Source organism: Carettochelys insculpta, chromosome 3 (assembly GCF_033958435.1).
Source record: "Carettochelys insculpta isolate YL-2023 chromosome 3, ASM3395843v1, whole genome shotgun sequence".
In the NCBI taxonomy this organism is placed as follows: Eukaryota; Metazoa; Chordata; order Testudines; family Carettochelyidae; genus Carettochelys; species Carettochelys insculpta.
The window spans coordinates 5,717,391-5,744,655 of NC_134139.1; the positions used below are offsets into that span (position 1 = coordinate 5,717,391).

Below are 27,265 nucleotides of genomic sequence, written 5' to 3' on the forward strand. Positions count from 1 at the left end.
CCTGTAGTACCCAGTTTCACAGGAGTTCGTCAGATATTACAGAATCTGAATCTATTAGACAACTGAAATTTGATTTGTTCAGAAATAGGAAGGTGCTTGTCACAAATACAACTCCTTTCAAAATGGACTTGTGTGCACAGCAGCTGCCTTCCATTACTATGGGTACCTGTTGTGCAACAGCTATTTCTGGAAACTAAGGCTGCTGCTGCACAACCACTCTCGTCCGAGATGCTATGGTAATGAGGCAATTTGAAGCAGGCTACTGGGGCACTAACGTGCATATTCAGTGCCTCATTAGCATAATGGCGGCCACACATATTTCAGAGTACAGACTTTGAATTGCAGACTGACAGTATAGACGGGGGCAGCTTTGAAATAAGCACCCCACTTTGACATTCCCTTACTCTGATCTAGTTCAGTGGACGTAAGGGAATGTTGAAGTGGGAGGCTTATTTTGAAGCTGCCCCCCATCTACACTGTCAATCTGCAATTCGAAGTCTGTTTGGGTGGCTGACATTATGCTAATGAGGTGCTGAATATGCACACCAGAGCCTCATTAGCCTGCTTCGACTTGCCTCATTACCATGGCCCCTCTAATGGGAAAATGGTAGTATAGCAGCAGCCTAATTAAGGTTCCTACTTGAAACTTTGATCAGAGCATTCTACTTTGCCTGTATGTAGGCCTGTATTTTTTTAAGTACAGGTCAAAATGCAATTACTGTTTAGGTTGAATGTAGTCACATTAAACGCTTTGGAACAGACAAACCTTGAAGTTTCTTGATCATTTCAGCATTGAAAAATCTTACTTTTGAACAGGTATTAGCAAGTTGGATACACAAGAGATTAAATCCATTGAAGAAATCCATTACAAAAGGATGAAGATGCAAGCAAAACAAAAATATTTGCTTCCCTTTTGAATCTAATCTTTGCAAGTTCCTGAAAAGATACTTTTGTCAGCTGTGGATACTCAAAGTAGCAGTTCACTTGCAGAGTGAAATCATACAGAAAGTGGCAAATCTTACAGAATGGCAGTGCCCCCACAGATTTCTATAGAGGGGAGAAAGCCTTGCAGAATTAGCAGCAGAAAAGACCATTCTAGCTTCTTTGTTAGCTGCTGAGTCTTAAAACTGTTCAGTTTTTCTAGCAAGCACTTGTTATTTCCTCTGCTGCTCCATTCACTAATCAGTGTGTAGCTTCTTCAGACATGGGACGCACAAAAGGTTCTATGTTGCACATCATAGTCCCTGTACAAGGGTTTACACCCTGCAGCTCTGGAGCCGCATATGGCCTTTTAAGGACTTCTTTGTGGCTTTTGACACTATAAATGGAAAGTTATATATATTATATCTCCTCCCGGTTATTTTCAATAAATGGAATGTCCTGTTCAAAACATGTATTGTAATACAAATAATCATGCACACTGCTCTTAAAATAGGGGTTACAAAAAGTATGACATTATTTATTAAGGACCGTCTGGTATTCACGTGCATTGTGGCTCTTGAATTATTGAGTTTTTCACTGAATTAAAAAAAAAAGTCTATTCTTGCTATGTTCATTGCTGACACCAGCTCTAGAAGATTTAAATGCAACTACTTCAGCTCCATTGTCTTCTATAAGGCTAGTAAGAACAACTCCTACTTGATGGGATTTTAACAGGGAAGAAGGACAAGAGCATGTTAAGTGAATGCGACTTAGTTTTCTGGGTTGGTTACCTTGTTTGATGTTCAACTTGCTTTGCCTTCACAAATTTGCAAACTGTGTCATGGAAGCAGCGGTATTGCTTTTGACTTCCTTTACAGTTGAAGCAAATGTATGCTGCACGTTTTTGTACTGCTATCAGACTGCTTCACATGACCATTTTTTCTAGTCTTCTGCATTTTCTTCTTCTAATGCAGCTTACTGGTGAGCCAGTGAACTTCATGCCATTTAAACTATCGTCACCCTGAGCATTATTTCTTCAAGATATCTTCTTCTACATCCGAAAGGAGGGCTCTTTGCCTGAGCCTATTCTGAAAGATAGTTAAGTCCCAAGCAGACTGCAAAGAACTACAAAAGGTTCTCATAAAAAGGGGCAATAAAAAGGCAGGTGAAATTCTATGTTCATAAATGCAAAGGAATGCATATTAGAAAACATAATCCAAACTATGCACGTGAAACAAGAGAGTCTAAGTTAGCTGTTACCACTCAAGAAGGATCTTAAAATCATTCTGAATAGTTCTCTGAAAACATCCCCTCAGTGTGCAGTGGCAGTCAAAAAGCAAATAATATTGGGAATCATTAAGAAAGGGGATAGATAAGAAAATATATTGTTTCTATAGAAATCCATTGTACACCCATATCTTGAATACTGTGCACAGATGTGGTTGTCCCATCTTAAAAAAAAAACCTATATTGGAAACAGATAAGGTTCAGAAAAGAGCAAAAAAAAAACTACTAGAGGATAAAACAGCTTCCATGAAGGTAGATTCATAAACCTGGGACTGTTCCATCTAGAAATGAGACAACTAAGGTGGTGGGGGGAGAGAGATGAATAAGATAGAGTTCCATAAAATCATAACTGATGTGCAGAAAGTAAATAGAGAAATGTTATTTACTGTCTCATAACACAAGAGCTAGGGAGTCACTGAATGAAGTTAAAGAGTTAACAGGTTTAGAAAAACAAAAGGGAGTATTTCTTCACACTGTGCACAGACAACCTGTGGAACCCTTTGCCAGAGGATGTTGTGAAGGCCAAGACTAACAGAATTCAAAACGAGCGAGACCAATTTATCAATGGCTATTCACAAGGATGGGCAGGTATGGCATTCCTGACTTCTGTATACTAGAAGTTGAAAATGGGTGAAAGGGGACAGATCGTTTGATGATTACCAGTTCTGTTCATTCTCTCTGGGGCACTTGGCACGGTCAGAAGACAGGATACTGGGCTAGGTAAACTCTTGCTCTGATCCAGTACAGCCCTTCTTAAGACAGATGAACTCATCTACACAACTTAGTTCCCAGAAGCTACGCTTTTGAAAAAAGAAAAAGAAAAAGAACCAGACGGAGTAACACTGAGCCTACTCGCAGTCCACCTCAGATATAAAAGAGGACTGCTCATTTTAATAACAAAGAAATGCCATAATGTGGGTTTGCACAAGAAATAGCATCTTCAGGGAAATAGAAATTTCTGGCCAACAACTTGCAAACATGTTTTCTACCCTTCATACTTTCCTGTCATGCAAGCTCAAAATGTAAAGAAGTGATATGCACCCTTCCTCATTACCTACCTGAAAGTGCAAATGCTAAAGTGGATGCTAGGCCTTTTCAAGATTCGCAGAAACCTAGAACAGCATTCAACCTATCCTCCACCTCTAAATGGAGTATTTCATTTTAAAATACAAATGTTTAAAACCAGTGACTTAGCTGACTGACCTAAATACCAAGAAAAACTAATAGATTTTGTATTTAGTTAATATATAAAATGCAGCTACGTTTCCATACTGATACAGCACTAACAAAAATTAAACAGGGAACACATCCTACATGCAAAAACACCACTGCATGCTATTTTTGCTACTTGTTATTATCTGAACAATCTATTCCTCTCTCGTATAAATTTCAGCTTGTTTTGTTCTCAGAGCACGAAACTAGTTATTACCCATCACTGCTACAATCCCCAATATGTCTGTCTAATCTCTTGCCAATCTGACATCTCAATTATCAAAAGATTTAAATCTGATATAGATTACTTTAATTATAATGCACTTCAAGTAACATCATGACAATCCGGAGAAGACAGACAATCTTGTAGCTTTCAAATCTTTACGAGCATTCTGCATTCTTTCCTCTTCGCAAACCACTGAACAATTAGTTCTACCAGTCCTTGCCTTACTGCATTCTTCAATTCAAAGAGAAAGCTTGAAATATCATCTAATAAAACCACCAATACTCTTACGTACTGTGAACAGTAAAATAGCTTTCCAATATTTATGTCAGACAAATTGAGTATTTACTCAAACGGCTTTATGACCTTAGAAACAACCCTCTGTCTTTCAGCTACAATAACCCTTGATTTAAACAGACTAATGGAGGGAGAGGTGTCTGTTAAACCTGAAAGTCCCTTAAATCAGAGGGTTTACTGCCCACACTGGGGGCCCTGCTGCCATTTGAGACTGCGCCAGGGCTGGGGGCCCCGTCGCAGCAGGAGGAGTCACTGCGGCTGGAGGCTCTGTCGGGGCTTGGAGGAGCTGCCTGCGCTGCCACGCGCTCCTCCCACCAGGGGTGGAGCACATACACAAGTGCCACCTGCCCACGTATATGCCCCGCCCTTTGTGGGAGGAGTGCATGGTGGCTCTGGCAGCTGGAGGCGACGGTTCCTCCAGCTATGGCAGTGGTATATGCTTGGGGGGGTGGAGTGTGTGTATTAGGATTTTATGGGCTCCCGTCAAGCGGACTTTGGGAACAACCAGGGAGGGGCAGGGAGAGGCTGGCAGATGTACATTGTTCCCAAAGTCCACTAAATTGGGGTCCATAAAAATCAAGGGTTTACTGTATGGTTAGGAAGAAAACACTAAAATGACTGTTGATGCTGTGATTAAGTGTGACTTTTCTATAATATATTATGAATTCTCCAGGTGCCTCAGTTCCCTCTTTATTTTGCATGGCTTCCCAGTGGGGGAAAAGTATTAAGTTTGGCTTTAGCACAAGCTAAGCAAACATGGGAGTGGGAGGGGTGTTGCCTGACTGAATGAGCCAAGATGGGTCATTAAAAAAGACTGGCCCCATAATTCACAGAAAGCCTGAGAAGAGAGTGGAAAACCCAATCACTGGGACACCAACACACCAAGGATCCCAGAGGAGATGGATTTCCTTGCCTCTCAGAAGACAAGCTGGCAAAGACATTGCTCAAGAAAAAAAAAGCACTGGAAGGCATGATGGACAAGAGCTGGCTTCTGAGGAAGCTTGGGGGTCCTTGCATCTGGGAACTGACTACAAACATCTGACAGAGCCTGACAACAGAATTTCATTACAGCATGGTTGGGGCTCTGGGTTAACCAGAATGGAAAATGCTTTAAACTTAATTTCTCTGTGCTAACCAGACGACTTTCTCTGCTGTGTCCAGCTGACGATTAAACTCGGCTCTTTTGACAAGCTGTTAGTGTCACTGTAACTATGAGGTAGAGCTGCATTAATCCCTGAAGTGAATACAAGTCTCTTCCTGGAGTTCCGCTCAGATGGGCTCACACGGGGTTTGGCAACCTTCGGCTCTTTAAGGAGCCACTTGCAGCTCCTAGTTCTGCTGCCACTGACTCCACTTGCAGCTCCGCTGCTTAAACAATGTCCACAGTTAAAACGGAATTTAGTTTTTTCGTTTAAACAGCGGCAGCCTCTGGAGCCACTGAGAAGACAGCTGCGGCAGAGAGGAAGCCGGCAAGGCAGGAAGCCCCGGAAGAGGAAGCCAGCAGGGCAGATAGCCGCCAGTGCACTCCATGTCGGAGGAAGTCAGCCTGCAGAAGAGCTCAGGGAAGGGGCAGCCAAGCCTGCCCCTGCCGGAGCCATGCAGCTTCCCTGAAAAGGTGGCAGGAGGGAGGGGGACATGAAGTAGCCACGGCAGTGTGCAGAGCTCACTGGCTGAAGAAGGTTAATTCTGGGGGTGGGGAGGTGGTTTGGGGCTGAGAGGTGGTAAGCCTTGGGATGGCACGGGGATGAAGAGGGGGCTTGAGGGCTGAGGCGGGTAAGGCCTGGAGATGGGAATAACAACTTTCTAACTAGTACAAATCACTTTCTGCATGGTTCTTAAAATAAGGGTGACAGACAGTACAGTTTGACATTATTTATTAAGGACTGTCTCATATTCACGTGCAATGCGTCTCTTGAAGTACTGACTTTGTAACTGAATTTGAAAAAATGGCTATTCTGGTTACTTCGATTGCAGACCCCCGGGCTCATTGAACGAAGCTCAGTGTGAAGGAGAAGGACTGAAGCCCAGAGGTTCAGTCACATGAGGCAGTGAGGCCTACCCTAAAGGAAAGGTGAGACCCCTGCGCGGTCTGGCTCATTGAAGGGGTTTCCTCAAGATACTGTTCCAAAGCTGAGTGTTTGCAGCACCTATCCAGGTTACAACCAATACCTATCAAAAGACAGATGAGCTGCACACAGGCAAGAAAAATACGTTTTTATTCTGTGAAACAGAAGTACCTGATAATAGTATCTGAGAACCCAGCAAAGGCCTTCTACGTAAGATCGCACAACTTTACGACGGAATTTCTCATCAGACACATCAACATCAAATTTGCTCTTATAGTAGCGCTGTTTCCAACCAGCTTCCCACAACCTACAAAAGAAACACAATTACATTTCAACCTATAATGACATTCTTATTACACATTTAAATATCACACTTTGTAATTAAGGCAAAGGCAAGAACTATATTAACAGGAGGGTAATGGTCTGAAGACCATCTCATCTCAAGAGCTACACCAACTGAAAGTCACTCACGTCCTAAATTGACATGGTCAAAAATGAAATTTTTCTAATTTAAACCTGGACTCAGAGAAGGTGGACAGGAAATTGACTGAGACCCAAAAGCCATGATTTCTACAAAAGGTGCTGTTCCTGAACACAGCTGCAGCCCACGTGACAGCCTCAGATGCAAACAGGTAGCATATTTAGTGTAGATATGGCCCACAATAGAGAACTACATATGCAGTCCAGAATGGTAAATGGGTTGAGAACCACTGTCCTATACTACTTTCAGTCTTCACAAAGTAGCAAGTGCTGCTATTTTTCCAAATGTAAGTCATTCCAGTTGGCTGTGCTGCAAAGCCCTTCTTTTAATTACTTCTGTTTTCAGTTTAACTAGCAGGTTGCCCTTTAATTTGGACTTGTTTAAAGTTAAAAAAAACAAACGGCAGTTGATAAGGCAGTAAGCTTGTTTCCCTCTTCCAGGCTATGAATTAAAAAAAAAAAAACAGGTGTGAGAACAGGATCTACTAATTCTAAATGCCTGAAGGTCTTGGGGGTAATTTTCACAGGTATATTGGCATCTAAATATGTAGACAGGAGCTACTGAAAAATCTCAGAAGGAGTCTAACTTGCACTGATTTCAATAAGAACTAAGAATATCAATTGCTTAGGAACTTTAAAAAAAAACACAATACATCTATCTTTAGACATCTACATATCTTTGAAAGTCTAGTCAACAGTCTGTTCACGAACTTTAGTTAATAGTTCAGTCATTAAATCAGTTTTAAATGTGAAACATTCTTAGATAAACCTTATTTACGTACACTGCATATTTAAGGTAGTTTTATTCAACTAAAACAATCCTAAAGTGTAAATATTTTTGCATTTTTAATTGAATTCTGATTTTCATTTAAATGTGGCTGGCACAAGTCACAAACAAAATGACAGTCTAGTAGTTACAAAGGGATCAAACTTTTCTAACAAAATGCAAAAATTAAGAGCGAGTAAATGTGTGTTGAGTTGTGGAATCGCTTAAATAAATATACGCAGACAGTGCATTGTGATAAGCAAAAATAATTTAGTATAATGGCTATATTTGGTTGATGTAAATACTAAAAACATATATTTGAATCATATGAGAACACACTGGACATTAGGAAAAGTATAAGTATAAAGGCAATAATAACAATTATTTAAATTAATGTTTCCTGCTTGCTGATTTATACTTCACTGTGAATGCACAGGAAAGAAAAGAAAGAACAGTTTGGCATATGACCAAAGGACATTGATGAAAAAAATCGAATGTGGAATACAGTGATAATTCTGTCCCCCAAACTTCACAAGCTAAGATTTTAATGTGCTATGCTTAATTTTTTCCCTTTTCCATACCTATATTTTTCTTCCCCATAATAATAATAATAATAATAATAATAATAATAATAATAATAATAATAAAAACCGTAGTAGCTACATTTTCATGACGCTATCCTAAACAGGGAATGAAATGACAATGGACTTATCTAGCCTTTCATTATTTGAATCGGAGTGAGCAGGCTAAACTTGCTTTCATCTTATTCCTACCCCTTCATTTACAGAATCAAAGGGCATCTTGCTCATAGATAGAACATATACATAGAAAAATAAATATGTATTTATATATTTTAAGATGACATTTTGCTAATCGATATAAAGCTACAAACCCTACCTTAACTGAAGTTTACGGGTTAAATAGCTCAAAAATTCAATTGCAAAACAGTGGCATTCAGCTCACATAATCAAAGCTAAACAGTGAATGTCTAGCCAATTTAGCGCATGGTCTCAAAGGGAGTACTGACTTGGAGGACAAAAACCTGTGTGCATACTAATCTAGATACTTAGATTTAACAGCTATAGCGTACTCCTCTCACTGGAATTTACTGAATATTCTAACCCTCCACATTAATTACTCACGGATAAAAAGATCATAGGAAAGCATCTGAAGGCACTGCTGCTCTAAGCTAAATGGCATTAATTAGGCTGCATCTACTTCAGCAATTTGCTAACAAAGTGCTACAAAAATGGTTTCACCTGATATTATCCTCTGGCTCAGGTTCACTGTCACTGTCTTCTGCTTTTCGCTTAATTCCTCCTGCTGGGGATGGGGTGCCATCAGAATTGAAACTAGTATTAGGAGATGATGAAGGAGTCTAGGGATATAATCATACATACACACAGGAAAGAGGGATTTTATTACGCATTTCATAGTCAAATTAAAATTAATGGTTTTGGGTGATGAATTAAGAAAAAAAAAATTTCTTTTTTTCCCCCCCTCAGACTACATGCTACACAATCCTAAAATATGAGGAAGTTCACTACCATAAAATAGGGCTTTGTAGTAGCAATCCAGCATCTTAATGCTAAAAAAAACCCATTAAACTCTGTGACAAACCACAAAATGTTTGGTACCGTCTAGTTTAACCTACAGCAGAAATAAAAAACCAATTGTATACAAGACTTATTTTATGACTTCCGTTTATGGTGGCTGCAACAACGGTCTCATGTGCAGACTACTGCATAAAGATGACTTCGAATTCAGAACTGGTAGCCAAATTTAGAATATTTCTGTAAAGTGCAAGTAAGTCTCTGTTCAAATAAGTATCTTAAGATTTTTAACATGGGTAAAAGTTTGAGGAAGGAGAGTTTTAGGAAGCCTCATTTCTGCAAATCACAGTTAAAAGATATTTAAGATAAATAAAACTAACTCTGACAGATGTGACAAACTGACAAGAACTAGGACATTAATTCCAATGAAAGCTTCTGACAATTTTTACACACCATCTTTTGCTTCAAAATACAAAATTTCAGGATTAAAGGGAGCACTAAATTAAAAATTAGCAATCTTTTATTTAGCAAACAAACAACTTCAAGCCTATGGAAAAAAAATTAGTGAAATGTATATTTACTGTTGGGATGGATAAATACAAGCAAAAGAGGAATCTTTATTATACACTGCATATTAGCAATTATTATATAATTAAGCCTGGCTAAATGTATCCAAGACAATCATCTCTTGCTTTCAGTCACGCAACTTTCCGAAAGTTTGCCTGTAAGTAGGTATGGGAAATTTTTAAACTAAATAGATAATTTTAGGAAGTACACAAACAGCAGTGGGGGGGAGCAGTAGGGAAGATAGTCCCTACACTATAGAAAACTGATTTTTGAACAGCACTATAGCTGAAATAGAATATAGAACATTAAAACTGGCATTGTGATGCTGGCCACTACAAAAACTTGGCTAATAGATCGGGGACAACAATTAGCACATTGGTAGCAAATATTTCTTACCACAAGTGGTCAAAAGGAAGATACCCATAACATAATGTAAAACTGCCTAGCTTTGCTAGAAACTAAGCAACACTGAATGGGCTTGTCTTAACTAGCACCCTACTTCGAAGGGAGGATGGTAAGTAGGATGTGGGGAGTTTATTAATCAAGTGCTGCAGTGCATATGCAGCACTTCATTAAGCAAATTCCTCCCCCTCAACCGCAGCAACTTTGAAGTGTTAAACTTCAAAGTGCCAGCTCGCACGCCAGTACTTTGAAGTGCTCAGGGTACTACGAAGTCCCTTTACTCCTCAAAATTTTCAATATTAAAGTGCCCAGGGTACTTTGAAGTTGCTGCAGGGGGCTGGGGGGAGGAGGAGTTTGCTTAAAGTGCTGCATATGCACTGCAGCACTTCATTAATGAACTTCCAATAACCCACTTACCATGCTCCCTTCGAAGTAGGGGGCTAGTGTAGACACAGCCAACGAAGCAGAGCTTAACAGCTTATGTGCAAAGGGTCACTGGGCATAGAACACTGACAGGCCATCTTACGAGTTCAGTTGGAAGAGCACCTTTTTCATACATGCATCAAGATTAAAAATAAGTTGAAGACTGCACCACTTAATATTTAAACTGCAATTTTTGCTACAACTTCATAAGTGCATTCACTGAGAGCACAAGGGATAAGAAGAGAGAAACACTCGCTGCTGGAGAACATCCCACTCTAAAACAAATAATCCTGCAAAAAGAACAGTCTACAGAATTGTTCCAAGGGACAGTAACTACCTATGTTTCAGCCAGCCTGAATGCGCTCTCCATCTGTTGGAGACAGGAACAGAATTGCACATGTTCAGCTGTGAAAGACATTTCACAGCCGTTGGATTGTAAGAGGGATGTTCCTTCCCCCCAGCCCCAGCCTATACCATAGTAAAGTTGGTGTTCTAACCATTTCTGGGCTAGAATAGAGAACACATGGACCAATATGGTCTGATTATTTTTCAGCAAATCACTAAGGATGCAGAAAATTTAAGCTAACATGAAGCTAGCTCTGGCATCTGCCAGCATCATACAAAATATGTGGAGAGTTATATGAGATCCTATAAAGAATATGATGGCCCAAATTTAATGTACTTCAAGTACAAACTATTTTCATTTCAATTAGAAGAAAAGGACTCCTACGTAAAATTAGGGTTCTGTTGGTCTTGGGAGAGAGCTGGTATCTTCACAAGAGTGAGTTTCAGTCACTGCCAGGGTGTAGGCATCTTTCTTCAATTAGATCTTGGTTATTAAGAGTTCCACTTGTAATTACAAGGTGAAAACAGACAGCTTCATCAAACTCTCACTATTGAACAAACTGGACTAGCTGTTTTCTGATTAAAACGACTTAGGCATGGAGAAGCTAGTTTAAAAATACCCCAAAACTAACACACACACACTGCTTTGCCTACCCAGAAGAACATGGACCTAAAAGCCTCAGTTTCAATAACTTAGTGGCAAAACCTTCATAACTGCAGAGTTAAGCTTCTCCCGCCCTTCCAGAACACTGCGTTCAGCAAAACTCAAACCCTGCAGGAAACAGCTAAATGTCACACTCATGTAACCTTAACTTTGCCCTCTGGAGCCCATACGAGCTGCTACAAATTATCCTCAAGCCCTGCAGCTGCACACAGGGGCCATTTCTACACATGGCACTTTTTCTGGAAGAAGATCTTCTGGAAGAGATCTTCCGAAAGAGTGTATCTACACATGCACTGGAACTCTTGTGGAAGAACAGGGCAGGAAACAGCTCAGATGGGGTCGCACAGCCAGGGAGCCCTTCCAGGTCTGCTAGCCACACGGCCCCTTAAAGGGCCCCTCCCAAACAGCCCCTCCCTGCAAACGCTGCCGAGCCCAGCCACGTCTGTGCCCAGCAAGCCAGACCCAGGTCCCTGTCCAGCGCCCATCGACCAGCAGGCATGGACCCCCCAGCAGTCATAGGACAGCAGGCTTGCCCTCATCCGCACGCTAGCCATCCTCTAGCCAACCTCCTCAGCCTCCTGTGGAGAAAGAGGCCCAGGCCTGTGGGTCCTGAACCCCCACCGCCCATGCCGGGCCCCCTCCGACCGGTCCAGCACATCTGGACCCATGCCACCAGCATGGACTGGTGGGACAGGGTCATCATGAAGGAGTGGGATAATGACCACTGGTTGCAGAACGTGCGGATGAAGAAAGACACCTTCCTTGAGATCTGCAGCTGGCTCGCCCCCATGCTATGAGCCAGGATACCTGAATGAGGTCGGCCCTCTCCCCGGAGAAGTGCATGGCTATCGCCATCTGGAAACTGGCCACCCCAGACAGCTACGGATCCATCGGGCAGCAGTTTGGGGTAGGCACATCCAGAGTCGGGGCTGTTGTCCTCCAGATAAGCCCTGCCCCACTGGTGGGAGGGAGGGGGCCGGCGGGCTTGGAGGACCCCAGGCGTCGATTGGGAGGGAGCAGTGCTGGGGCAGGCAGGCCTAGCCCAGAAGGCATACGGGGGTGGGGGGCCAGGGACCCCTCTGCTTATACCCATGAGTGCGTACATTCCCCTGCAGGTCATGAGGGCCATCAACCACGTGCTGGTGCCGCTGCTGGTGAGCATCGAGGACCTGGACACAGTCGTTGAGGGCTTCGCCGTGCTTGGATTACCGCAGTGCTTTGGGGCAACTGACGGGACACATATTCCTATCAGGGCCCCGGACCACAGTGGTGGCCGATAAGTCAACTGCAAGGGGTACCACTCCATCGTGTTCCAGGAGGTGGTGGACACCCCTGGGAAGTTCACAGACATTTATGTCGTCTGGCCGGACAGGGCACATGACGCACGGATCCTGCAGAATTCCGCCCTGTTCCACAGGATGGAGGCTGGGACATTGGTGCCCCAGCGGAAGCGCACCATCGGGGACGTCATGATGCCTCTTTGCCTCATGGGCGACCTGGCCTACCCACTCCAGCCCTGGTTGATGCGCCCATACACGGGCCACCCCACACCCTCCCACGAGCTGTTTAACACCTGGCTCACTTGCGCCCGGTATCCCATCAAGTGCACTTTCGGCCATCTGAAGGCGCGGTTCAGGTGTCTCCTCATGCACCTTGATGTGGGTGTGGAGAACGTCCCACAGGTTGTGGCTGCCTGCTGCGCGCTCCACAACCTCATCAAGGCATGTGAGGGGACCCTGCCCCAGGGCTGGATGGCAGAGCTGGCCCCCCGCTACCAGCGGCCCGCTGCGGCCCCCGACCGGCAGCTCGACCGTGACAGGCTCCGGATCCGGGAGGCGCTGCGGAAGGCATTCAACCGAGGGGACTACTAACCCCTGAACCTCTCCCCACAGGACCCCCCCCCGACCCTTCCCCACAGCAATCAGGGACACAGGGGGTGCCGAACACTAACATATATTTAACCCTCAACCATTAACAACCGTGAAAAATGTAAATAGTAAATGGTGAATAATAAAAACAACCACCACCAAAACCTGATAGGGAGCGAATTATACACATGGGGGTAAGGTGACAGGGACACCTAAACCTGGACAGGGACTGGGGCAGGAATGTTGGGGGGCCCTAATCAAGGGATAGGGTGGAGGGCCACGAGCCCCGGTGCCCACGGGCACCCCTCCCATCCCAGGTGCGCGGTCCCCTGCGGGGCGCTGATGGGGCCGGAAGCATCGGCAGGTAGGGCCGGTCAGCATCTGGCCCAGCCTCAGCGGAGGGGCCAGAGAGCGGCAGGTTGTGGCTCAGACGACCCTCCATGGGGCCCACTGTGGCCACAAGCCATGCTGCGAGGTCCCCCAGCATAGCACTGGGCAGGCTCAGGGGCAGTAGGGTGGCCAGGACCTCAGGGTAATGGGCTGGGAGCATGGGAGCAGCAGGCATGGGTGTGCCCTTGGCCCTGACCAGGGACGGGCTTCGGGGCCCAGGTGTCCCCCTCCCCCCACTGTGCACGCTTACCCGAGGTGGCCTCATATATGTTGGGTGATGCCCAACTGGAGGGGGCCTGGCTGCTGGCGGTGGAGAGCACTGCAATGATGAGGGACCTGCCTGTGGACTCCCCATCAGATGGGATGTCCACAATGGCAGGTCCCTCGTCCTTCTCCTCCGGTGTGGCAGGGGGCTCGGTTGTGGCTGTTTCCACGGTGACGCGGGGTGGGGAGGCATCATCCACAGTCAGGAAGAAGGGGCAGTAGAAGGGGCAGCTGGCAGTGGGATGGCCGGATCTGCGGGCGCTATCCCAGGCTCACATGTATCCCTGCCGCAGCGCCTTCACCTTGCACCTGACTTGCTCCGGTGTCCAGGAGGGGTGGCCACGGGCAGTCAGACACTGGGTGAGGCAGGCGAATGCTGTGGTGTTCCTCCAGCGCCCGCTGTTGTCCCGGAGGACTGCCTCATCGCGCCAGAGCCCCAGGAGGTCCTGGAGCTCTGGCTCAGTCCAGGAGGGGGTCCTCCATTTTGGAGCCCGGTCAGGGTCCTGGCTGCCATCGTCCAGGTTCCTGGGGCTCCTCTGGGCAGTGCGGGGTGGTGGCTGGCTAGCCATCCCTGCGAGCTGGGTCTCGCTGGGCACTGCGGCGCCTGGGAGGAGTGTGGCAGGCAGCCCTGCACATGCTGCCTGTCTCACACTCTCAGCTTCCTGCCATGGGGTCTCCAGGTCCTTGCAGCTTTAAAGGCTGCAAGGACCTAAGGACCACAGAAGCTCACTGGGGGTGTCTAGAGTGGCCCCGCTCTCCATCAGGCTGCCACCACGGAGGACTGCTTCTTTCAGACAAAGCAGTCCAGGAACATCAACACAGGTCCTCTTCCTGATTCTGAAACGGAATCCAGAGTACAGAAGAAGGGGCAACTTCTTCAGGAAGAAATCCAAAAGAGCGTCTTTCATGTGTAGATGCTCCTCAGATCTTCTGGAAGAAGGCACCGTTCTTCCAGAAGATCTTCCCTGTGTAGAAACAGCCCGTTGTAGCGGTACTTAATGGTGGTCATAGCATGTGGGGAAGACAGAGAAGTACGTTCTGAGCTGGAAAGAAGAGATTTGGTTGTGGAGGGTCAGAGGTGTAACTGTGATATTAAGAGATAATCCTACAGGTGAGAGTGAAGGAGTGGGGAGGGTGTCTATCATGAAAAGCTATCACAAAACTACGGGCTGTCTCAAACAAGATATTGAAGAGGGGATGTTTCCACTGGAATTGTTAATAGCAAGGTGGGATAAGAGACCAGTGTGTGACTTTAATGGTGGTTAAGAGGAAGTACTCGTTTAGATGGTATCCAATTAATAAGCATGAAGTAATATTAAAATTTCACAAATTCACTTCAGTCAGCAGAGTAGGCAAAAACTGATACAGTGGAGGGCAAGTGTAGGCAGCTCCTTTCCTTTACAATGAAAAAGGTAGAGAGAGAGAGAGAATATAGTTATGGGGCACACAGAGGGCAGGATTAAGGCTGCATGCAAATTTTCCTTAACTCTGTTTTCTGAAGATTGAGTTTTGCTGAACCAGAAATTCTGGAAAGGCACAACCTGTTCCTAGGAAGCCTCATCTCTGCATTAAGCAAGTTTAACATTTAACTTTCAAAAGGTTTAGTGTAAATTAAAACAGAAAAAAATTCTGATGGGCGTTAGTGACCACTGGGGCTACTGTATACAAGCAAAATACAAAATAAATACAACTATAACATTGTTGGCATCATGGAAACTTGGTGGGATAATACATATGATTGGTATGTTGGTATTGAAGGGTACAGCCTGCTTCAGAGGGACAGAGAGGGAAGAAAGGGGGAGGTGTTGCCTTATTATATTAAAAATGTACACACTTGGACTGAGGTGGAGATGGACATGTTGAGAGTCTCTGGGTTAGACTAAAAGGGGTAAAAAACGAGGGTGATGTCCTGCTAGGAGTCTACTACAGGCTGCCTACCCAGGTGGAAGAGGCTGATGAGGCTTTTTTTAAACAACTAACAAAGTCATGCAGGGCCCCGGATTTGGTGGTAATGGGGGACATCAACTATCCAGATATATGTTGGGAAACTAATACAGTGGGGCACAGACTATCCAGTAAGTTCTTGGATTGCATTTGAGACAATTTTTTATTCCAAAAAGGTTGAAAAAGCTACCAGGAGAGAAGCTGTTGTAGATTTGATTTTAACAATTAGGGGCTACGTCTACACTACCCCAAAACTTCGAAATGGCCATGCAAATGGCCATTTTGAAGTTTACTAATGAAGCGCTGAAATGCATATTCAGCGCTTCATTAGCCTGCGGGCGGCCATGGCGCTTCGAAATTGACGTGGCTCGCCACCACGTGGCTCATCCCGACAAGGCTCCTTTTCGAAAGGACCCCGCCTACTTCGAAGTCCCTTATTCCTATGAGCAGATGGGAATGATGGGACTTCGAAGTAGGCGGGGTCCTTTCGAAAAGGAGCCGCATCAGGACGAGCCGCACGGTGGCGAGCCGCGTCAATTTCGAAGCGCCGCAGCCACCCGCATGCTAATGAAGCGTCGAATATGCATTTCAGCGCTTCATTACTGAACTTTGGAATGGCCATTTGAATGGCCATTTCGAAGTTTGGGGCTAGTGTAGACACAGCCAGCGAGGAATTGGTAGAGAACTTGAAAGTGGAAGGCACCTTGGGTGAAAGTGATCATGAAATCATAGAGCTCCCAATTCTAAGGAAGGGTAGAAGGGAAAACAGCAAAATAGAGATAATGGATTTCAGGAGGGCAGATTTTGGTAAACTCAGAGACCTGGTAGGTAAGGTCCCATGAGAAGCAAAATTGAGGGGAAAAAACAGCTGAGGAGAGTTGGCAGTTTTTCAAAGGGACATTATTAAGGGCACAAAAGCAAGCTCTCCTGCTGCATAGGAAAAATAAAAAATATGGCAAAAGACAGCCTTGGCTTAATCAGGAGATCTTGCATGATCTCAAAATAAAAATGGAATCGTATAAAAAATGTAAACAAGGACAAATTGCAAAGGATGAATATAGGCAAACAACACAAGAATGCAGGAGGAAGATTAGAAAGGCTAAGGCACAAAATGAGCTCAAACTAGCTATAGGCATAAAGGGAAACACGAAGGCTTTTTATAAATGTATTAGAAACAAGAGGAAGACCAGGGACAGGGTAGGGCCATTGCTCAGTGAGGAGGGAGAAACAGTAACAGGGAACTTGGAAGTGGCAGAAATGCTTAATGACTTCTTTGTTTCAGTCTTCACTGAGAAGTCTGATGAAGGTATGCCCAACATAGTGAATGCTAGTGGGAAATGGGTAGAGTTAGAAGTTGAAATAAAAGAGAACAAGTTAAAAATCACTTAGGAAAATTAGATGTCTGCAAGTCACCAGGGCCTGATGAAATGCATCCTAGAATACTCAAGGAGCTGATAGAGGAGAGATCTCAGCCTTTATCTATCATCTTTGGAAAATCCTGGGAGACAGGAGAGATTCCAGAAGACTGGAAAAGGACAAATATAGTGCCCTTCTATAAAAAGGGGAATAAGAATAACCCAGGAAACTACAGGCCAGTCAGCCTAACTTCTGTGCCAGGAAAGATAATGGAGCAGGTAATTAAAGAAATCATCTGCAAGCACTTGGAAGGTGGTGAGGTGATAGGGAACAGCCAGCATGGATTTGTAAAGAACAAATCATGTCAGACCAATCTGATAGCTTTCTTTGATAGGATAACGAGCCTTGTGGATAGGGGAGAAGCGGTAGATGTGGCACACCTAGACTTTAGTAAAGCATTTGATACGGTCTTACATGATATTCGTATAAAAAAAAAAAAAAAACCTAGGCAAATACAATTTAGATGAGGCTACTAGAAGGTGGGTGCATAACTGGCTGGATAACCTTACTCAGAGTAGTTCTTAATGGTTCTCAATCCTGCTGGAAAAGTATAACAAGTGGGTTTCCACAGCGGTCTGTTTTAGGACCGGTTCTGTTCAATATCTTCATCAATGATTTAGATATTGGCATAGAAAGTACGCTTATTACATTTGCAGATGATACAAAGCTGGGAGGGGCTGCAACTGCTTTGGAGGATAGGGTCGTAATTCAAAATGATCTGGATAAATTGGAGAAATGGTCTGAGGTAAACAGGATGAAGTTTAATAAGGACAAATGCAAAGTGCTCCACTTGGGAAGGAGAAATCTTCTTTCACGCATACAGACTGGGCAGAGACTGTCTAGGAATGACTACAGCAGAAAGGGATCTAGGGGTTATAGTGGACCACAAGCTAAATATGAGTCACAGTGTGATGCTGTTGGAAAAAAAAGCAAACATGATTCACAGAATCATAGAATACAAGGACTGTAAGGGACCTCGAGAGGTTATTGAGTCCAGCCCCCTGCCCCAATGGCAGGACCAAGTACTGTCTAAACCAGGCGTGTCCAACCCGCGGCCCGCAGGCCGCATGCGGCCCTGGACAGCTAATAATGCAGCCCCACAAGATTGTAAACTTTTAACATTATTATGTGATTTATATATTTTATATGCGGCCCAAGACAATTCCTCTTCACTCAATGCGGCCCAGGCAAGCCAAGAGGTTGGACACCCATGGTCTAAACCATCCCTGATAGACGTCTATCTAACCTGTTCTTAAATATCTCCAGTGATGGAGATTCCACAACCTCCCTTGGCAATTTATTCCACTGTTTGACCACCCTGACAGTTAGGAACTTTTTCCTAATGTCCAACCTAAACTTCCCTTGCTGCAGTTTAAGCCTATTGCCTCTTGTTCTACGCTCAGAAGCCAAGAAGAACAAGTTTTCTCCCTCCTCCTTACGACACCCTTTTAGATAGCTGAAAACCGCGATCATGTCTCCCCTCAAACTTCTCTTTCCCAAGCTGTACAAGCCTAATTCTTTCAGCCTTTCTTCATAGGTCACATTCTCTAGACCTTTAATCATTCTTGTCGCTCTTTTCTGGACCCTCTCTAATTTCTCCACATCTTTCTTGAACTGCGGTGCCCAGAACTGGACACAATACTCCAGCTGAGGCCTAACCAGAGCAGAGTAGAGCGGAAGAATGACTTCTTGTGCCTTGCTCACAACACACCTGTTAATGCATCCCAGAATCATGCTTGCTTATTCTGCAACAGCATCACACTGTTGACTCAGATTTAGCTTGTGGTCCACTATAACCCCTAGATACCTTTCTGCTGTAGTCATTCCTAGACAGTCTCTCCCAAGTCTGTATATGTGAAAATGACTGTTCGTTCCCAAGTGGAGCACTTTGCATTTGTCCTTATTAAACTTCATCCTGTTTACCTCAGACTATTTCTCCAGTTTATCCAGATGATTTTGAATTATGACCCTAACCTCCAAAGCAGTTGCAACCCCTCCCAGCTTGGCATCATCTGCAAACTTAATAAGCGTACTGTCTATGCCAATATCTAAATCATTGATGAAGATATTGAACAGAACCGGTCCTAAAACAGACCGCTGTGGAAACCCACTTGTTATACTTTTCCAGCAGGATTGAGAACCATTAAGAACTACTCTGAGTAAGGTTATCCAGCCAGTTATGCACCCGCCTTCTAGTAGCCTCATCTAAATTGTATTTGCCTAGTTTTTTGTTGTTGTTTTTTTTTTTAATAAGAATATCATGTAAGACCGTATCAAATGCTTTACTAAAGTCTAGGTATACCACATCTACCGCTTCTCTCCTATGCACAAGGCTCATTATCCTATCAAAGAAAGCTATCAGATTTGTTTGACATGATTTGTTCTCTACAAATCCATGCTGGCTGTTCCCTATCACCTCACCACTTTCCAAGTGCTTGCAGATGATTTCTTTAATTACCTGCTCCATTACCTTTCTTAGCACTGAAGTTAAGCTGACTGGCCTGTAGTTTCCTGGGTTATTCTTATTCCCCTTTTTATAGATAGGCACTATATTTGCCATTTTCCAGTCTTCTGGAATCTCTCCTGTTTCCCATGAATTTCCAAAAATGATAGTTAAAGGCGCAGATACCTCCTCAATCAGTTCCTTGAATATTCTGGGATGCATTTCATCAGGCCCTGGTGACTTGCAGACATCTAATTTTCCTAAGTGATTTTTAACTTGTTCTCTTTTATTTCAACTTCTAACTCTACCCATTTCCCACTAGCATTCACTATGTTGGGCATTCCTTCATCAGACTTCTCAGTGAAGACCGAAACAAAGAAGTCATTAAGCATCTCTGCCACTTCCAAGTTCCCTGTTACTGTTTCTCCCTCCTCACTGAGCAATGGCCCTACCCTGTCCCTGGTCTTCCTCTTGTTTCTAATATATTTATAAAAAGCCTTCTTGTTTTTCTTTATGCGTATAGCCAGTCTGAGCTCATTTTGTGCCTTAGCTCTTCTAATCTTGCTCCTGCATTCATGTGTTGTTTGCCTATATTCATCCTTTGCAATTTGTCCTTCTTTCCATTTTTTATACGATTCCTTCTTTATTTCGAGATCATGCAAGATCTCCTGGTTAAGCCAAGGCTGTCTTTTGCCATATTTTCTATTTTTCCTATGCAGTGGGATAGCTTGCTTTTGGGCCCTTATTAATGTCCCTTTGAAAAACTGCCAACTCTCCTCAGCTGTTTTTCCCCTCAGTTTTGCTTCCCATGGGACCTTTCCTACCAGGTCTCTGAGTTTACCAAAATCTGCCCTCCTGAAATCCATCATCTCTATTTTGCTGTTTTCCCTTCCACCCTTCCTTAGAATTGGGAGCTCTATGATTTCATGATCACTTTCACCCAAGCTGCCTTCCACTTTTAAGTTCTCTACCAATTCCTCCCTATTTGTTAATATCAAATCTAGAATAGCTTCCCCCCGGTAGCTTTTTCAACCTTTTGGAATAAAAAATTGCCTTCAATACAATCCAAGAACTTACCCGATAGTCTGTGCCCTGCTGTATTAGTTTCCCAACATACATCTGGGTAGATGAAGTCCCCCATCACCACCAAATCCAGGGCCCTACATGATTTTGTTAGTTGTTTAAGAACAGCCTCATCCACCTCGGTAGGCAGCCTGTAGTAGACTCCTAGCAGGACATTACCCTTGTTTTTTTTACCCCTCTTAGTCTAACCCAGAGGCTCTCAATATGTCCATCTCCTATGTCCATCTCCACCTCAGTCCAAGTGTGTACATTTTTAATATACAAGGCAACACCTCCTCCCTTTCTTCCCTGTCTATCCTTGCTAAGCAAGCTGTATCCTTCAATACCAAGATTCCAATCATTTTGGGATGCATTAACAGGTGTGTTGTGAATAAGACACAAGAAGTCATTCTTCCGCTCTGCTCTGCGCTGATTAGGCCTCAGCTGGAGTATTGTGTCTAGTTCTGGGCACTGCAGTTCAAGAAAGATGTGGAGAAATTAGTCATTCTTGTCGGTCTTTTCTGGACCCCCTCTAAAGGTCTGGAGAACGTGACCTATGAAGAAAGGCTGAAATAACTGGGCTTGTTTAGTTTGGAAAAGAGAAGTTTGAGGGGAGACATGATAGCGGTTTTCAGCTATCTAAAAGGGTGTCAGAAGGAAGAGGGAGAAAACTTGTTCTTTTTGGCCTCTGAGGTTACAGCAAGAGGCAATGGACTTAAACTGCAGCAAGGGAGGTTTAGGTTGGACATTAGGAAAAAGTTCCTAACTGTCAGGGTGGTCAAACAGTGGAATAAATTGTCAAGGGAGGCTGTCGAATCTCCATGACTGAGATATTTAAGAACACGTTAGACAGACCTCTCTCAGGGATGGTTTAGACAGTACTTGGTCCTGCCATTAGGGCAGGGGGCTGGACTCAATGGCCTCTGGAGGTCCCATACAATCCCAGTATTCTCTGATTCTATGTTTGTGGAGAAGAGAAGAATCTCAAAACATCTAACCTTGAGTGGATTTGAACTCAAGACCCGTGTGCTCTGTGCTGGAGGCACAGAGGTACTGTTTGATCTCTGGCGCTCTGCACTATTCTCGAACTCTCTCACTGCACAGGTGCAATGTAATCCAAGAGCCACAAGGGAGGGAGAGGGATTCCCACTCCCCAATCCGTAAGGCAAACCTCTTCACCCCCATTATTTGCCATATACCCAGGGTGCAAGGCATGGGGCTCAGACATCTCTAGGAGAGTGCAATCTCAGATACTAGCTCACATTGGGGCTAGGTGGTAAGGAGAGGTTCAACCTGCCCCCACTCTCCCAAGAAAGCCTGTCATACTCCAAGGTAGAGAATATGGAGCCAGAAGCTTATGTCCCTATTCTTCCTATCTGTCCTACAACCCATCCCCTTTGTTTTCCTGCCACCATGCCCCTCACACATTCACCCCCACTTCCGCTGAGGCAAACAAACATTCACCTGTCCAACACACACAAACCCCGACAGAGTTTAGCCTTTCAACCTTTTCCAAATTCCTGCCCAAGGTGGGACTCAGAATAACACCAGGAAGATGAGTCAGGTGCAAAAGAACAATTGTTTATCACCATCCACTCTCCAGATGATGCAAAAGGACTAAAAATCCTGTAAACCCCTGTCTGCACATCCTCACTGGACTCCATCAGGGTTGCGAATATGCAACGTGAGCTGTAACATGGAACTGTGCTCGGCTGCCCACAAGCATCTGAGACTGGTGCTCATGAGCAAAGCGGAGCTCAGATCATATCTCTGAAGAGGAGAAGTTGCTAAAACATGTTAACTTTGAGAAGGAATGTTTTCTATGGATTCAGGAACACCTTGGTCAAATATTGGACCACTGACCCACCCAGTGCTTAAGGGCAATCAGATTAAGTGCTTTAAAGGCTGTAGGGTTAGGGCGAGTCTTCTATAACCTCAAAAACAACCAAAAGAGCACTATGCATGTGTCCCAACAATGCTCTATTGCTAACTAGAGATTATAACGCCATACCGGGCTGGTATTCAGCAGGTCACACACCTTGACAGCAGTACGAATAAAAAGATTCGCAAATGAGTATTTTTAAAAAATATTAACCCCAATTCAGTTCCTTTGGTTGATTTTATTTTTCCTGAATTTATTTGGAGGGCAAGTTCTTAAATCACAGGCCCACAAAAACATTAACTCCATAATCTTACATAAGGATTTAAGTTTGCTTAAAGGTGTTTATTTTTGATTTGCATGGCATCTTTTCCCTTATATTTACATTTCCAGAAATACTTAAAATCATGGATATTTGAAATAGTAAAATTAACAAAACCTGCGCAGACTTAGAAAACAGATTAAATACACAGATAGTTAAACTGTTCTTCAAAAAAAGAAAGTGGAGTGATCAAACATTTAGTTTACTTCTAATACATACTCATTATTAATGCATACTCATTACTTTCTTCCTTCTAACATTTACAACTAAAATCAAAACATCTACTTACCGAGTTCTGTTTGTCCTGCATTCTCATTTCATAGGCTGTCTGCCGTGGGTTACTGATTGCCTGAGGACTAGATCTATTTCCTCTCCCCAAAGCTTGTGGCGAAAACTGGCCACCAGGAATAAACGAAGGCTGATCCTTCTACAAAACCAAGCAAATATACACATGGTGATACAAATCCAACACTGGAGATTACAAGAATAAAAACTGGCACATATAGGTGATATTTCTTTAGATCTCGATTATCTCAGCTGCTAGAATATAAAAATGAGCACAGTTTGATCGCAATTATTCAGTCAGCTAAGCTTACAACAAGTATGCTTAAACAAGATCTTATGTGTGTGTCAAATACACCATGGGATAAGGTGGAACTTATAATTTCAAGCTCTCCTATTTTTCAAGGGGGGCTATTAAATGCTCTCTCAAAACTTACATTTTGGTATGGAGTTCTAGAAACATGACAAAAACATATTTTTAATTGAAGAAAGTCAGTCTACTTATTGGAGTGAAAAACAGGATTCACATTTCAAGGAAGATTGGAATTCATTTTCTTGTACTCTGATATCCACACTCAGCTGATCCTTACTTTAAAGCCTAAACGCAATATACACACTACACTCAATAAAAGGGGTCTCTGTAAAGCATGACAATCTTTGGCTACACCAAGTGAAGACGATCCTATGACACTCCTTCCTTGAGGCACAAGAACTCTAGCTACGAAGTGAAGTGCTAAGAGACATCCTGCTCTGGGAAATGGCTGGGGCATTCTGACATTAAACACACAGTTTTCAAACCAAGGGTCCGAGTGGGTTTCCTGGACCAGCAGACCATATGATAAAGAAGCTGCACCCACTTGAATGAGATATCCTGTAACATGTTTGTTAAACAAACCCTAGATTGACATGAACATGCCAAACTCCATTTGAGAAAGTTAGAAAAGACATTCAGTACAAAAATGTAAATTCAGTGCAATTTAAATATTTAACCTGCACAAGTACATGTTAAGTCTGTCACAACCAACACTTTGCCTTTGTGATTGTGGGATTTTGAACTACTGTGACTAACCCTGTACATAGTCTCAGAGAGGTAGCATATATTTTAGTCATAATGTGACCAAATTTGCATAAGGGTTTCCTCTGCAAGTTTTGACTTGCTGGTTCAAAGGTTCAAACTTGATTTAGCATTAAGTGTTTACTAAACTGACTGCAGAAAATTAAACTCAATCAGGCACTCAATTAAGGGGCACATCTTCTGTCCTCTCTGCTGGTTGTTGACACTTTTTGTAACCCAATGGCACAATCTCTTCGAGCAACTGGCACTGAAAGGTATTTGATATTGTAGTCACATTATGCAGCTGTATCTATACTCCAAAGTCCCTGATTTATTGTTACACTCGAGCAACTTAACCTTTTCTCGCCTGTTTCAAATAGGTTTACATTTAATTGTGATTTTTCCACTATATTCTGCAGTTGTTTTAAAAAATAGAAGTTTTTTTTATAAAATACCAAGACAGTTCACAGTCAAGCAAAAGCGACGCCAATTTGTTACTGCAATTTTACCTAGTTGAGTGAAATGAGACTAAAAACTGTTTGTCACAGTATAAAGGTGCCTGTTAACATGAGTTCTTAAATTTACCTTCATTCTTTTTCTTTTTTCTTTTTGTCGTCTTTTGAAGTTCTCCTAAAACAAGAGTAAAAATAATTGAAGTAATCTAGTCTTACAAGTCTTTTAGAAAAAGTATTTCCTGAGACCCTTCATTAATCACCACACAAAGAAGTCTGAGTAGGTGTCATGGTTACTAACCTATCAGGCCTGCAGAACAGAACTCAGTCCCATCTAAGGGTACTGGTCGATGGCTTTTCTAAACTACACTAGCATCCTACGGAAAATACCTCCCAAAATTTAAGAATTTTCAATACAGCTCACAATATCCAACCAATTGCACCGTAACAACAATGCCTTTAAGCACATGTGCAAAGATGCTGCGCCAGAGTTTTGACAGTTTGTCCAACTGGCTGTAGGTACTACAGAAACCAGTAGAGACATGTTTCACAATTGTCAGTGGCACAAAAAGTTCCTGCCCTTCATTTTCATTTTAAGATCCTGGCTCTTGTTCCAAAGCCTGCTCGCCAACCAGCATTGTTTGCTTCTGCAGTTTCCAAATAATACTGAAAATGACAGAATCACAGAACACTAGCACTGTAAGGGTCCTTGAGAGGTCATCGAGTCCGGTTCCCGGCCTTCTCAGCAGGATCAAGCACATTCTAGACCATCCCCAACAGGTGTCTGTCTAACCTACTCTTAAAAATCTCCAGGGATGGAGATTCCACAACCTCTCTAGATAATTTATTGCAGTGTTTAACCACCACAACAGTGAGGAAGTTTTTTCCTAATGTCTAATCTAAACCTCCCCTGCTGCAGTTTAGGCCCAATGTTGCTTGTCCTATCATCAGAGGCCAAGGAGGACAATTTTTCTCCCTCCTTCTTGTAACCCTCTTTAAGGTACTTGAAAACCACTATCATGCCCCTCTAAGTCTTCTCTTTTCTGAACTGAATAAGCCCAGACTGTGATTATGACACACAGTACACCTTGCCAACAGTGAAACAGTATTTTTCTGACTGGATACTCAGTAAATTTCTGTTCCCTTGATTGAGGTGTTGTACTACTCTTTTTATGAATAAGCTATTTTAGGATAGTTTGCTTTGTATTTTCCAGCAAAATAATCCACATGCTACCAAAACGCTTCAGTGTAGCAAGTTGTTATTGATGGCCATTTTAAGAAGTTGAATTTGTTTGAAAATGCCAAAAGGACCCCTTTTGAAAAAAGTAGCACTGTCACAGTCGCTGATTACAACTGGAAAATAATACATTTCTCGAGAATTTAACCACGTTTAATACAAACCACAAACTACCCCAAAACATTCAGCAAGAAATTTGTCAAAAAATATCTGCTGGAAAAAAGATGCTTTAAACAAATGCAATTATTTTTGTATGCTAACAGCATTAACTATGAATGCTTTCAGAACACAAAAACAGTCATTGGCATATTACATTCAGAAGAATCCAACAAGTTCACTTACATGGTTAACACAAAGCAGAAGAGTGAACATATGGTCACTTCTAACCAGCTTTTACGCAGAATTAAGTGCTCCAAGTCAAGGACACCTTTACACTTATGTTATGTAGCATGTCACGCTCATTTCCTGCACTGAAATCATGAGTTATTTATTATTTTCATTACTACTATTTATTAGGGCTTGAAAAAAAAAAAAATCTACTCACATACCAGCAATAGGCAAGGAAAAAGTATACTTTTCAAACAGAAGAATTTTCAAACCATTGCGGTTGAAAAAAACTAAATTATGAACTGAAAAATACCCAATGAAATAAAATCTTTCCTTTAAGATCACTCCGGTGCCTATGAAAGCTCAAAACTTTCCCATGTTACTGCAGCATGAAAACTAACCAGACCTGTGTTTTCAAAAGTGCTGTTCATTAACTAAATAAAAATCACATCAGTGTCATCCAAGACACCACTGACTTCCTGAGAAAACTGCAACACATTGATGACCTACCAGAAAACACTACCCTAGCCACCATGGATGTAGAGGCTCTCTATACCAACATCCCACATAAAGATGGAATAAATGCTGTCCGGAACAGTACCCCTGATGATGCTACAGCACACCTGATGGCTGAGCTCTGTAACTTTATCCTCACAAACAACTATTTCAGATTTGGCGATGATATATACCTTCAAATCAGCGGCACAGCTATGGGTACCCGCATGGCCCCTCAATATGCCAATATTTTCATGGCTGACCTGGAACAGCATTTCCTTAGCCCTCATCCACTAACACCCCATCTGTATTTACGCTACACTGATGACATCTTCATCATCTGGACCCATGGGAAGGAGATTCTGGAGGAATTCCACCGGGACTTCAACAACTTTCACCCCAACATCAACCTCAGCCTGGAACAGTCCACACAGGAGATCCACTTCCTGGACACCACAGTGCTAATACACGATGGCCACATCCATACCACCCTGTACCGTAAACCCACTGACCGCTACGCCTACCTTCATGCCTCCAGCTTCCATCCCAGACACACCACACGATCCATTGTCTACAGCCAAGCACTAAGATATAACCGCATTTGCTCCAACCCCTCCGACAGAG

The 27,265-nt window shown here is 43.3% G+C and overlaps 1 protein-coding gene across 1 annotated transcript in view; it reads right to left on the bottom strand.

Moving 5' to 3' along the window:
- Nucleotides 1–27,265, bottom strand: part of XRN2 (5'-3' exoribonuclease 2) — a 100,025-nt gene that overhangs the window by 50,265 nt on the left and 22,495 nt on the right. The window contains exons 14-17 of the mRNA XM_074989293.1: nucleotides 24,716–24,760; nucleotides 23,084–23,221; nucleotides 8,512–8,630; nucleotides 6,178–6,313 (exon numbers count right to left, since the gene is read on the bottom strand). Of these exons, the coding sequence (XP_074845394.1) occupies nucleotides 6,178–6,313; nucleotides 8,512–8,630; nucleotides 23,084–23,221; nucleotides 24,716–24,760 (438 nt within the window). The remainder of the gene's footprint in view (nucleotides 1–6,177; nucleotides 6,314–8,511; nucleotides 8,631–23,083; nucleotides 23,222–24,715; nucleotides 24,761–27,265) is intronic.